The 12,500-nt window shown below is 46.1% G+C and overlaps 1 protein-coding gene across 1 annotated transcript in view; it reads right to left on the reverse strand.

Annotated features, from left to right (window-relative positions):
* The window catches only part of glg1a (golgi glycoprotein 1a), a gene marked incomplete at its 5' end in the record, with an annotated part of 27,338 nt that overhangs the window by 10,113 nt on the left and 4,725 nt on the right, over positions 1–12,500 (reverse strand). Inside the window, 12 exons of the mRNA XM_080538773.1 lie at positions 1–15; positions 2,541–2,678; positions 3,845–3,998; positions 4,460–4,561; positions 4,838–4,959; positions 5,550–5,764; positions 6,565–6,751; positions 6,905–6,976; positions 7,938–8,141; positions 10,546–10,761; positions 11,109–11,195; positions 11,949–11,978. The exon at positions 1–15 is cut by the window's left edge and continues 72 nt beyond it. Of these exons, the coding sequence (XP_080394899.1) occupies positions 1–15; positions 2,541–2,678; positions 3,845–3,998; positions 4,460–4,561; positions 4,838–4,959; positions 5,550–5,764; positions 6,565–6,751; positions 6,905–6,976; positions 7,938–8,141; positions 10,546–10,761; positions 11,109–11,195; positions 11,949–11,978 (1,542 nt within the window). The remainder of the gene's footprint in view (positions 16–2,540; positions 2,679–3,844; positions 3,999–4,459; positions 4,562–4,837; positions 4,960–5,549; positions 5,765–6,564; positions 6,752–6,904; positions 6,977–7,937; positions 8,142–10,545; positions 10,762–11,108; positions 11,196–11,948; positions 11,979–12,500) is intronic.

Genomic DNA, 12,500 nt, shown 5'->3' on the forward strand with positions numbered 1-12,500 from the left:
TAGACAGTCTAACTCCTGAAATACAGTTTCAACAAACAGTCAAAGTCAAACACATACACAGTAAAAAAAACAGACACAAGTTCTAGGGGAATTCTTACCGTACGATTATTATTACAATTATTACAGTACGATGCGAACCCAGAACCCAAATGGACTGACTTACAGTTAGGTCCATATATATTTGGACAGACAGAACGTTGGTTATTTGAGCTGTTTACCAAAACATCTTCAAGTTACAGTTATATAATGAATATGGGCTTGAAGTGCAGACTCTCAGTTTTTAGGTAAGGGTATTCACATCCAAATTGAGGGAAGGGTTTAGGAATTACAGCTCTTTAATATGGAGCTCCCTCTTTTTCAAGGGACCAAAAGTAATTGGACAATTGACTCAAAAGCTGTTTCATGGGACAGTGTGGGCTATTCCTTCATTATTTCTTTATCAATTAAGCAGGTAAAAGGTCTGAGTTGATTCCAAGTGTGGCATTTGCATTTGGAAGCTATTGCTGTACACGCACAACATGCAGTCAACGGACCTCTCAATGCAAGTGAAACAGGCCATCCTTAGGCTGCAAAAACAAACAAAAAATCCATCAGAGAGATAGCGGGAACATTAGTAGTGGCTAAATTAACTGTTTGGTACATTCTGAGGGGAAAAGAACGCACTGGTGAGCTCGGCACCACAAAAACATCTGGACGTCCATGGAAGACAAGAGTGGTGGATGGTCACAGGATCCTTTACATGGTAAAGAAAAACCCCTTCACAACATCCAGCCAAGTGAAGAACAGTCTCCAGGAGGTAGGCATATCATTATCCAAGTGTACCATAAAGGGAAGACTTCACACGAACAAATACAGAGGATTCACCACAAGGTGCAAGCCATTCATAAGCCTCAAGAATAGAAAGGCCAGATTAGACTTTGCCAAAAAACATCTAAAAAAGCCAGCCCTGTTCTGGAAGAGCATTCTTTGGACAGATGAGACTAAGATCAACCTGTATCAGAATGATGGGAAGAAAATAGTATGGAGAAGGCTTGGAATGGCTCATGATCCGATGCATACCACATCATCTGTAAAAAGCTCTTTGAAAAAGAAAAAAAATTTGAGGTAGTGTGATGACATGGACATGCATGGCTTCCAATGGCACTGGGTCACTAGTGTTTATTGATGATGTGACAGAAGACAGAAGCAGACGGATCTATTCTGAAGTGTTTAGGGACATTCTGTCAGGGTTTCTCCTGCATAGAGAATTATGAGGCGGCCGCCTCCATCATATTTCTAGCCGCCTCCAGCTCTCGACAAAACTCTCGCAAATAAGTTAGCTTTCGTTTTTGCTAGCGAAATAGCTGATAGTTGATGTTGACTGCTCAAGGAGAATACATATTTGAAAGTACAGAATGCCTGAGAGCCTTATATTGCATTATATTACATTATATTTTTATTGGTCATCTGGTGCCTGAATATTGTGTTTTCCTTTACATAAATAATGACATTTCCACCATAAATTGATGCAGAAAGGGCACAAATTGGTGCATATCAATTCACCAGAATGCAAGAAATTAAGTGTTTGATGCTCGTTTAAGGACCCCCAGACAGCCCTGCTTCATGGGTCCCCACGATGTCAAATACCACTGGTACCACCTCCGCCTCATTTTGAAGGCGGAGGTGATTGGTTGATTGGTTGATTGGATGGCGTTTCACAATACAGATGGACAATGACCCAAAACATACTGCGTAAGCAACCCAGGATTTTTTAAGGCAAAGAAGTGGAATATTCTGCAATGGCTGAGTCAATCACCTGATCTCAACCCGATCAAGCATGCATTTCATTTGCTGAAGACAAAACTAAAGGCAGAAAGACCCATGAACAAGCAACAACTAAAGACAGCTGCAGTAAAGGCCTGGCAAAGCATCACAAAGGAGGAAACCCAGCCTTTGGTGATGTCCATGGGTTCCAGACTTCAGGCAGCCATTGCCTGCAAAGGACAAAGTATCAACAAAGTATTAACAATGAACATTTTATTTATGATTATGTTAATTTGTCCAATTACTTTTGAGCTCCTGAAAATAGGGGACTGTGTACAAAAATGGTTGCAATTCCTAAACGTTTCATACAATATTTTTGTTCAACCCCTTGAATTAAAGCTGAAAGTCTGTACTTCAATTACATCTCGATTGTTTCATTTCAAATCCATTGTGGTGGCATACAGAGCCAAAATTATAGAAATTGTGTCACTGTCTAAATATTTACGGACCTAACTGGATATAGCGCCTTATTCCAAAGCGCTTTACAACGGCCTCTCATTCACCCATTCACACACACATTCACACACCAATGGCGGCAAGCTATCATGCAAGGCGCCGGCCCACTCATTGGGAGCAATTTGGGATTCAGTTTCTTGCCCAAGGACACTTTGACATGTGGCCAGCCGGGGCTCGAACCGCCGATCTACCAACCTTGCGATCATTAGACGGCGGCTCTACCTCCTGCACCACAGCCGCCCCCCAAAGCTAGGCTAGAGACCTTGACTGCGGGCTCCTACCTGACCAGTATCAGTCTTCTCACTGCACCACTTCCCCAGGTCAGTCATACAGCGCCTCTGCAGCTCAGGGTCCAGCTTCACGTCCAGCGCCCTCTGGTGGAGAATCCTCTGAACCTCGACTTTGCAGTCCCGCGAGAGCTGAAGTGTGGGAAAAGGGAAGAGAGAGAAGAGAACTCAACATGCATGACGACAAGACAGGAAGGACATTCTGAGACGGAAGGGAGGTGGAAGGGAGCCCAAATAATCATCATCTTTTTCAGGACAGTTAATGTAATTTAGTTATATATATATATATATATATATATATATATATATACACGTTTCATGTGTTTTTATGAAAGTTGAGAAAATAGCATGTCTTACATCAATCATAAAATCGATAAATCATCCGACAAGTTCAATAGCAAACAGATTACGGCAGAATCTCAAGTGTGATCAATAAGAGAAAAAAGCTTGATGATTCCATTGAGATGATTCCAATCAAGCAGAAATAATATAATTAGGGAAAAGTTACTTGTCACGATCCAATCTTACAATACATGATATGTATCTCAGGTGTTTGTGAATCAACCAAGTGGAAAAACACTTGTGAAACAAGTAAAACAGGTTCCTCGATTTTGCCTACTTGACTTTGGAGGTCTGTGTCTCCTCCCTGGTTGGACCTCAGAACAAATTAGGTGTCAGTACACTGTCTCAGCCATTCCTGTCACTCAATACTAGGAGCACTCGTTGTCTTTAGATCGCTGTAGTTTTATACATCCTGACAGAAAAAAACAAACTAAAAAACGTTTTTTTTTTACAAATAGGAAGGTCGTCAAATTCTAATTATTATTCCACCCGACAAACACTAAACTTGGAAACCCCTTTAAGATGCCGTTGTTAAAAGACCGTACTGAAGTTTTCTTCAAAAACATCTTTTACTAAGTTAGAACTGTCAGAACTGCAGAGTCATTCCCATCTTCCGTCGGAGACTGAAGACCCATCTCTTCAGGCTACATCTTAACTGCTCCTCCTGAGACATCTACTACCCCCACCTGCACTGTCTCCTGAGACACCTGATCCCCCCCTCCTACACTGTGTCTCCTGAGACATCTACTCCCCCCCCACCTGCACTGTCTCCTGAGACACCTGATCCCCCCCCCCTACTGTTTCTCCTGAGACATCTACTCCCCCCCCACCTGCACTGTGTCTCCCGAGATACCTGCTTCCCCCTATACGGTGTCTCCTGAGATTTCTACTACCCCCCTTGTACTGTTTATTCAGTGTCTACATTTTTTTGTTATAATAATGCATTGCAGCCATACCCGTCTGCCCTGGTCCTCTGTCCGGTAGGCGTGGCGGTACAGGCAGGAGAAGATGGCGCCGGGAGGCATCATCTCGCTGGTCTCGTTCCAGCCGTGGGTGTGGCACAGGCGAGAGGCGTCGCCCTGGCACTTCTTGTACAGGATCGGGTCTAGTCTGGGAGACAGGAGGGAGGGTGTATGTGAGGAGAGGGTCTAGTCTGGGAGACAGGAGGGAGTGTGTATGTGAGGAGAGGGTCTAGTCTGGGAGACAGGAGGGAGGGTGTATGTGAGGAGAGGGTCTAGTCTGGGAGACAGGAGGGAGGGTGTATGTGAGGAGAGGGTCTAGTCTGGGAGACAGGAGGGAGTGTGTATGTGAGGAGAGGGTCTAGTCTGGGAGACAGGAGGGAGGGGGTATGTGAGGATAGGGTCTAGTCTGGGAGACAGGAGGGAGGGTGTATGTGTATCTCCTTGTACAGGATAGGGTCTAGTCTGGGAGACAGGAGGGAGTGTGTATGTGAGATAGTAAATGTGTCTGGTACGACTGCTTTTGACGACGACGTGCTCGGGAAAGGCGGACGTGACGCGATTAAAAAAACGACGGCGTGGCTCTGGGATCTTTGGGATCGCCTCACTCACTTCCAGTCGCGGGCAATGAAGTACTGCAGCTCCAGCAGCCGGTGCTCACAGTCCTCCACCATCTTCTCTGTGTACAGGTGCTCCATCAGACACGACAAGATCCTACACACACACACACATACATTTTAACCATTTATTTATGTCCACATAGAAAAAAGACATACAGGGACACAAATACTAACGTTGCAGTTACTACACAATCACAATTCATGGACCACACACACACACACACACACACACACACACACACACACACACACACAAGCTTGATGAGCCGCAGTGACGAAAAGCAGTGAGGGGCTGTCGTGTTTCGTTCTCGAATCTCTGTCGGTTGTTCTATCCGACTGAGAGCGGTAGAGAGAGGGTAGGGTGACTCACATGGGGTCTCCGTTGCGGATGTGTTTGCAGGCGGTCTGGATGACGGACTCGCAGGCCTCGTTCAAGGCACGGTCGATGCGGTAGTCTGCCCCAGGGTCGGCCTCCTGGATCAGGGTCTGGAGCTGAGGGAGAGAGGGAGAGACAGATAAGGGGGGGGGGGTTATCCAAAACATCAACAACAACCCGGTAGCTAATGCGGCTGCGGCTGTGGCACAGGAGGTAGAGCCGACGTCTAACGGTCGCAAGGTCGGCAGATCAGCGGGTCGAAGCCCGACTGGCCATGTGTCGAGGTGTCCTTGGAGCAAGACACTGAACCCCAAATTGCTCCCGATGAGCGGGCCGGCGCCTCGCATGGTAGCTTGCCGCTATTGGTGTGTGAATGTATGTGTGAATGGGTGAATGAGAGGATGTTGTAAAGCGCTTTGGAAAAAGGCGCTATACAATCCATTTAGCATTTACCATTTAATGTGATGACAGCACTGCTACTTGTGACAAAGTGGGGCATGTAGACTAACTCTTTTACACCATGAAACTCTACTACATTGATCAAATTCACATATGATATGTATAGAATATAGAAGACAAAACAAATCCGTACGTAATTCAGGAAAAACATGACAAAAAGACGTGCTTCGGGGGGGTAGCTCCCGCCGCGAGTGGTCATACATTACAAACATTTAAGCCCAGAAAAAACAAGAGAGTGTTGACTCACAGATTTCTGGCAGAGGTTGTCGATGGCCCCCATGTCTCCGCGGCCCACCCTCATGAGGCAGTGGAGGGTGCGTCCCTTGCGGTGCAGGCCGGAGCAGTGGGCCTCGATCTCCCCGCGGCAGTGCAGCACGATCTCCGGGCTCAGGGAGAAGTCCTCCATCAGCATCCTCCTGTAGTCCAGCATCTCCCCCTGGCACTCTCCACTCACCGTACGCCCTGGAGCACGCACGCGCGCACACACACACACACACACACACACACACACACACACACACACGGACACAGTTTAGCGGCAGCGCAGGACGAAAACCACCATGACAAAGAGAAGACTCGTTTGATAGGAGCACAAACCAGGGTTCCCACACCTTCTGAAACATCAAATTCAACACCTTTAAAGGACTTTCAAGACTCAATTCCTTCAAATTCAAGGGCCCACCACAGCATAGTTTGAGACAGATCTAGATGAGAATGTATATCATAGGAATGACCATGAACGGTTTTCAAATCTAACAGTGTTATGTCAGTTTAAAATCTATCTAACTAATTAACCTTAGTAACTAGTATGGTTGTTTTATTCCCTTCTACATGTTACCTATATTTATTTATTTTGAGAGAGAGAGAGAGAGAGAGAGAGAGAGAGAGAGAGAGAGAGAGAGAGAGAGAGAGAGAGAGAGAGAGAGAGAGAGAGAGGGGAATTCAAGCACTTGAGACCCATGTCGATTTTTTTTAATTAATTTTTTTAAGGCCTTGATTTTCTTTTCTCTAATTCACAAACTTTCAAGGATCTCAACAACCCGTGGGAACCCTGACAAACACTTTTATTTTATAGTTATGGGCATAGACCTCACATGCAAGATGTTATCGTAAAGAGAGAAGGATAGACATAATGCTGAGACAATTTGAGAGACAAAAAAGACACAAAAAGTATCAAAGTATCAAAAATAGACCGCAGAGAAGCAGAGAGAGGCAGAGACAAAGACAGGCTGAGACAGGACCACCGGGCCCAGGACACACACCTCTGTGTACGGCAGACTCCAGGCAGAGCAGCAGGTAGGACAGACGGGCCTCGCGGGCCCGCGGCATGTTGGTGTCCACGCTGCAGCGGTACTTCTTTAGGTCCGCCTTGCAGGCCTTGGCCAGGGAGTAGCTGACCTTGTAGTCCTGGGCGATCAGCTTCTGCCTGGTGGTCAGGGCCTCCCGGCACTAAGGACGAACCATAGTACTGTTAGACATCACAGTCCAACTCACTTTACAACTACACAGTCGACACTTAGTAGAATAAGAGGATGTCTCTGTTTTTGGCCAACAATGACCCTCTGTCTATTGTCTACCCATAGTGGACAGCAGCACACTCACCCTCTCAGACATGGCCTCCTCAAACTTGTGGTTGAAAAGACACTTATAGACTCGGCCTTCCCCTGCCGGCGTCTAAAGAAGAAGAAAGAAAATTATAATAGCAATTCGACAAGGAATATTTGTTTTCGTTTTGTTTTATAGTGTTTCATTTAGTCAAGGCAGAGGTGTAACTTTCCTAATCTAGCCCAGTGACTCAACCCTGGTCCTGGGGAGCCACCGTGGTTCCAGGTTCTTGTCCGAACCTCGTGCCATCAAACCTGATTTAACTAATAAAGCCATCTTCCAAACCTTGATTTAGCTGAATCAGGTGTGTCACTCCTGGGGGGGGGGGAGGTATTCCATCAACGTCACTATATTATTATTATTATTATTATTTTGAAAAATCCAGCCTTATTTTTTATAAATCTCACGAGACTCAAAATAAGGCTGGATTTTCCCTTTAGTGACATTGATGGAATACCCCCCTGACCCTGAGGATTGAGTACGACCGATCTAGCCTCTCTCTAAGACTAAAAAAAGGTCTTCAGATGAAATGAGGGAGGAATCGTCAGAGACAGCGACTAGCGGAGGAGGAGGAAGAGAAGGAGGAAGAGAAGGAGGAGGAGGAGGAGAAGGAGGAGGAGGAGAAGGAGGAGGAGGAGGAGGAGGAGGAGGAGGAGAAGGAGGAGGAGGAGGAGGAGGAGAAGGAGGAGGAGAGGGAGGAGGAGGAGAGGGAGGAGGAGGAGAGGGAGGAGAAGGAGGAGGAGGAGGAGGAGGAGGAGGAGAAGGAGGAGGAGGAGAAGGAGGAGGAGAAGGAGGAGGAGGAGGAGGAGGAGGAGGAGAAGGAGGAGGAGAAGGAGGAGGAGGAGAAGGAGGAGGAGGAGGAGAAGGAGGAGGAGGAGGAGGAGGAGAAGGAGGAGGAGGAGGAGGAGGAGGAGAAGGAGGAGGAGAAGGAGGAGAAGGAGAAGGAGGAGGAGGAGGAAGAGGAGGAGGAGGAGGAGGAGGAGGAGAAGGAGGAGGAGGAGGAGGAGGAGGAGGAGGAGGAGGAGCTCACGTTTTCGCAGAAGTGCTCGCGGTCCTCGCGGCAGGAGAAGTAGAGATAGCGGTCCAGGTGGAAGTCGTCGGAGGAGAGCTCGGCCACGCGCATGATGGACTTCTTACACTGGTCCTTGATGGAGTGTGCTCCGGGCTGCTCCTCCGCCTCCTGGACCAGACCCTTCTCCAGACACGCGATCACCTCGCCCTGGGAGTGCACGTCCTGAGAGAGAGAGAGGACATGTCAGGAGGAAAGACAGCGTGTTTTGTTTAGTTTTTTTCCTGAGTTTCTTTTTTTTTTATTATCTTATTTTCTTTTTTTTCTGTTTTTCTGTTTTGTTTTGTTTTTGTTTTGTTCCTCTTGTGTGTGTCTCCTGTTGTTTTTTGTTGTTAGCTTGTGATGTGGGTATCAATGTGTGTCTGTCTTTCTCGTAGGATGTTGTGTTGTCGCTTGTGCTTCATGTTACTTTCAAGAAAAACAATAAATATATTGGTAAAAAAAGGAGGAAGGACAACAATTCGTGACCCATGTCTTTTGGGGGTTATGAAAGACGCATCGAATAATATTATGATCATTACTGTTATTATAAGGATGACTAGGCATTTGCTACAGCGGTCGGACATCTAAGGGCTTTACATTTAGTTGAACGAGTGGAGCGCTGTCGTGAACGTGTTGCCTTGGCGACTCACGGTTTGATTTCCAGAGAGAGTCATTAATCACCGAGAAATGAATAATTCATCAAGGGAAGCTGAGATATAAATAGTGTTGTTAACACAGGGAGTCTATGGAGAATGAAGGCTAAATGTGTATAATTTATAATAAATCATAAGGTGGCGATATAGGACGGTGGAGAGAGCAAACAGTCTTTGGTTATTGGCCCTACCATAGGATCCTTCCGGCTGGCCAGACTACAACACCTCATGTAGACTTATGCCGTGTTTAAACACCAGGTGTCAAACAAACTGAAAACCAAACTAACAAAATGATAAACCGACACAAACAAAAATGACCTGCTCCAGCCAATTATTTGGTGTGTTACCAATAGGCACATTCATAGAAGTCCAGTACATGAAGGCAGCTTTTCCAAACTGCACTAAGCCACCGTGACAAATTTGGGATACAAAAAAAGACAGTGGCTTGTTTCCTATTGACAAACATTTACTTTACAAGTTAAATCTTAGAATATCCCTAGAGGGGTGGCAGTAGCCTAGAGGTTAGAGAGGCCGGCTAGCAATCGGAAGGTCGCTGGTTCGATCCCCGCCTCAGGAGGGAGCATCACATCTACAGTGCCTACCACTGCTGTTGTGCCCTTGAGCAAGGCACTTAACTCCTAATTGCTCCGAGGGTGCTGCCTATGGCTGACCCTGTGCCTAGAGCAAAAAATACATGTTTACGTATACTAATACTGTGCAATGACAAAAAGGTTGAATCTAATCTAATCTAATTTTCCCACTTACGAAACAAAGCCTGTTGAGAGCCATATCACACCTATCAGCTCCGCTCAGTAGTGGAAAGCTTTTAAACGTTCACTTTCCACCAGTGATGCAGAGAATAACACTTTAGAGCATCAACAAAGCCTGGCCTATGTAATGTTGAGACCAGGCTAGTGCCTTTACCTTCTCTCCACTGTAATGTTGAGACCAGGCTAGTGCCTTTACCTTCTCTCCAGTGTAATGTTGAGACCAGGCTAGTGCCTTTACCTTCTCTCCACTGTAATGTTGAGACCAGGCTAGTGCCTTTACCTTCTCTCCAGTGTAATGTTGAGACCAGGCTAGTGCTAGGGATGTCCCGATCCCACTTTTTCACCACCGATACCGATACCTTGGCTTCAGGTATCTGCGATACCGATATCAATCCGATATTTGTATTTATTTTTTCACTCCTGAATAATAACAAATACTTCCCCAGTATGTAGTCCACAACAACAGTTGGCTATTAAAGACTGCCAGCCTTCTCTCCAGTGCTGAGCTTCCCACATCAGAACTGCAGAGTCACTACCCACCTTCCGTCGGAGACTGAAGACCCATCTCTTCAGGTTACACCTTAACTGCTCCTCCCGAGACATCTACTACCCCCCAGCACTGCGTCTCCTGAGACACCCGCTTTTCCGCCTTTCCCCTTTACTGTGTCCCCTATTAATTCTACTGCCCCCCTTGTACTGTTTCCCTGTTCTCCAGTGTCTATATACTGTATATAAAAAATAATAATAAGGGGCGCTTAGGTGGCTTAGCAGGTTAGGCGCTGACCATGTAACCGCAGGGTCCCCGGTTCGATTCCGGCCAGGGACATATCCTGCATGTCATCCCTCCTCTCTCTCTCACCCATCCTTCCTGTCTAAATCTTCACTGTAACTGTCATTAAAAATTAAAAATATGAGTGGGACTGCCCCACTCAGAAAAAAATAAAAAACTATTTAAAAAAATAATAATAATCCTTCCATCACTGAGACTGCCAATGGCCCCGGGCCTGAGCTAGATTACTCTTCCTGATACGACTGGTGGATTGATGATTCACTTGCTTAGTCAAATGTATTAATTGTAAGTCGCTTCGGAAAAAGCCGTCTGCTAAATGCCAACAATGTCAAATGTAAATGTAATGTAACGTTGAGACCAGGCTAGAGTCTTACCTTCTCCCCAGTGCTGATGCTGCCACAGTGCAGTGTGTTGATGTCCTCGCGACACTTGTCCATGAAGCCGCAGATGAGGCGATAGTCGCTGAACACGATGGTGGTCATCTTGGTGATGTACTGGTTGCACTGGTACTCTGTGATGTTGCCACGGTGATCCACCAGGCAGGACACCAGGTAACCTTTCCCTCGCTCCTCTGAAGCGCATTCCTTTATCTGCTCAGAGGGGAAAAAAACGACGCTTTGGTTTCTCAACTCTCTCCTCTCGTTCTCCTTCTTTCTCTTTCTCTTTCTCTTTCTCTTTCTCTCTCTCTCTCTCTCTCTCACAACACACAAAACGGTTCAGACATCAAGAGCGTGATGTAAACATGAGCTTAAGTATCTAACCAAAACCCAAAATAGATTATCAAAGGAATGTAAGAAAGAAAGAAAGAAAGAAAAAAGTATTGCTATATTCAAGCAAAGAGCCTGCCTGGTGTTCCACTTTGTGGTTTGTGTCTCTAGGTGGCAGGACATCAGAGACAGGACTAACAATGAGAAAGAGAAAGAGATGAATGTCTCACCTCAGAGATGGTGCTCTTGCACACCTCCACTGCCACAGACTCAAACTTGGGGTCAGTCGTCAGGTTCAGCTTGTAGTTCCACAGAAGCTGCGAGGAAACACGTTCAACATTGGACATGTCTATTGATAGCCCGGAGGAAAAATCCAGGACAGAATGGTACAAAGCTTCCTGTCTGTGTGGGGAATTCTAGCAAGGAGTGTATTGGCAAGTCTTGCTACTACTGACAGTGTTTAACGATCAGAATCGGAGAGAAATGACAGACACTCGCTACACACATTCGTTACACATTACCCTTCACTTTCTCTTCTGGAAATCAAATATGTGACACAGTCTGATCGTTTGGTCCGCAGGTCGACGGCCAACCAATCAGAATGTTCAGACTTTTCTTTTGAAACACGGAACTACGTTTCAACGTTGTCGAGAATCACAACACAAACTCGCTAGTCAAGCCAAAATGCTGCAACGCAATGGATTGGGTGAGTAATCCCCACTGCCTCCTAGTTAACTATAACACTACTTTACATTGTTAGCAGGCTCACAAAACAAGCTGTGTTAGTTGACTAGCGACGTGTCATTGACTTTCAACAACGCGGAAATGTAATTACATTTTTCGAAGGAAAAGTCTGATCATTACATCGAATCCCAACATGAGGACCAAAGCATTAGCACGTGTCACATATTCTAAAAATAATAAATATTGAGCTCAGCAAACTTGGCTGTGGGGGAAGAGACTGGGGTTGATTTGAGCATTGTTCTGAGTCTCACTGAAATGTCAGTGCACAGACTCAGAACTCAAACTGACAGAAGCATCTAATGATGCGAGGGAGTTCAAAGACTTACATGGTTGCAGTCAACAGCAATCTCTGTTTCCTGGAGGAAGATGAAAGAGAGAAGGGAGTCAGACTGTGATCACAACAAAAAAGAGTGTCGAATCCTTTACAGAGGTCTGAACGCCAAAAGCTGTTCTCTCTCTAACTCTCTCACACATGCACGCACACACGCACGCTCACACGCACACACGTGTACGCACTATGCACAATGAGTTCTGGGTAGTGATAGAGAGCCAAACAGCCTACCCCCCCCCCCTAGCAAAAACATCCTGATGATCCCGAAATACAAGTGCTACAATTCCATCATGATAGTCGTCAACCAAGGTCCATCATTTCAACATAGAGATTGTTCAGTGGGCCTGGAGCATCCCCTGTCCATGACTGACTGACCAACCGACCGACCGAATAAGTGACTGACTAGCTGACTGACTGGCAGACTGACTGACTGGCCCACCTAAAATATCAGAATGCCACTGAGAAGAGAACTGACCAGATGCCTGTACAATGTTCCTTCCAGGTTCTCCTTGTGGCCAGAAGATGCCTCTGCCCCCGCGGCTGCCCA

This window comes from Nansenia antarctica, assembly GCF_963989245.1.
Source record: "Nansenia antarctica genome assembly, chromosome: 9".
NCBI classification, from domain to species: domain Eukaryota; kingdom Metazoa; phylum Chordata; class Actinopteri; order Argentiniformes; family Microstomatidae; genus Nansenia; species Nansenia antarctica.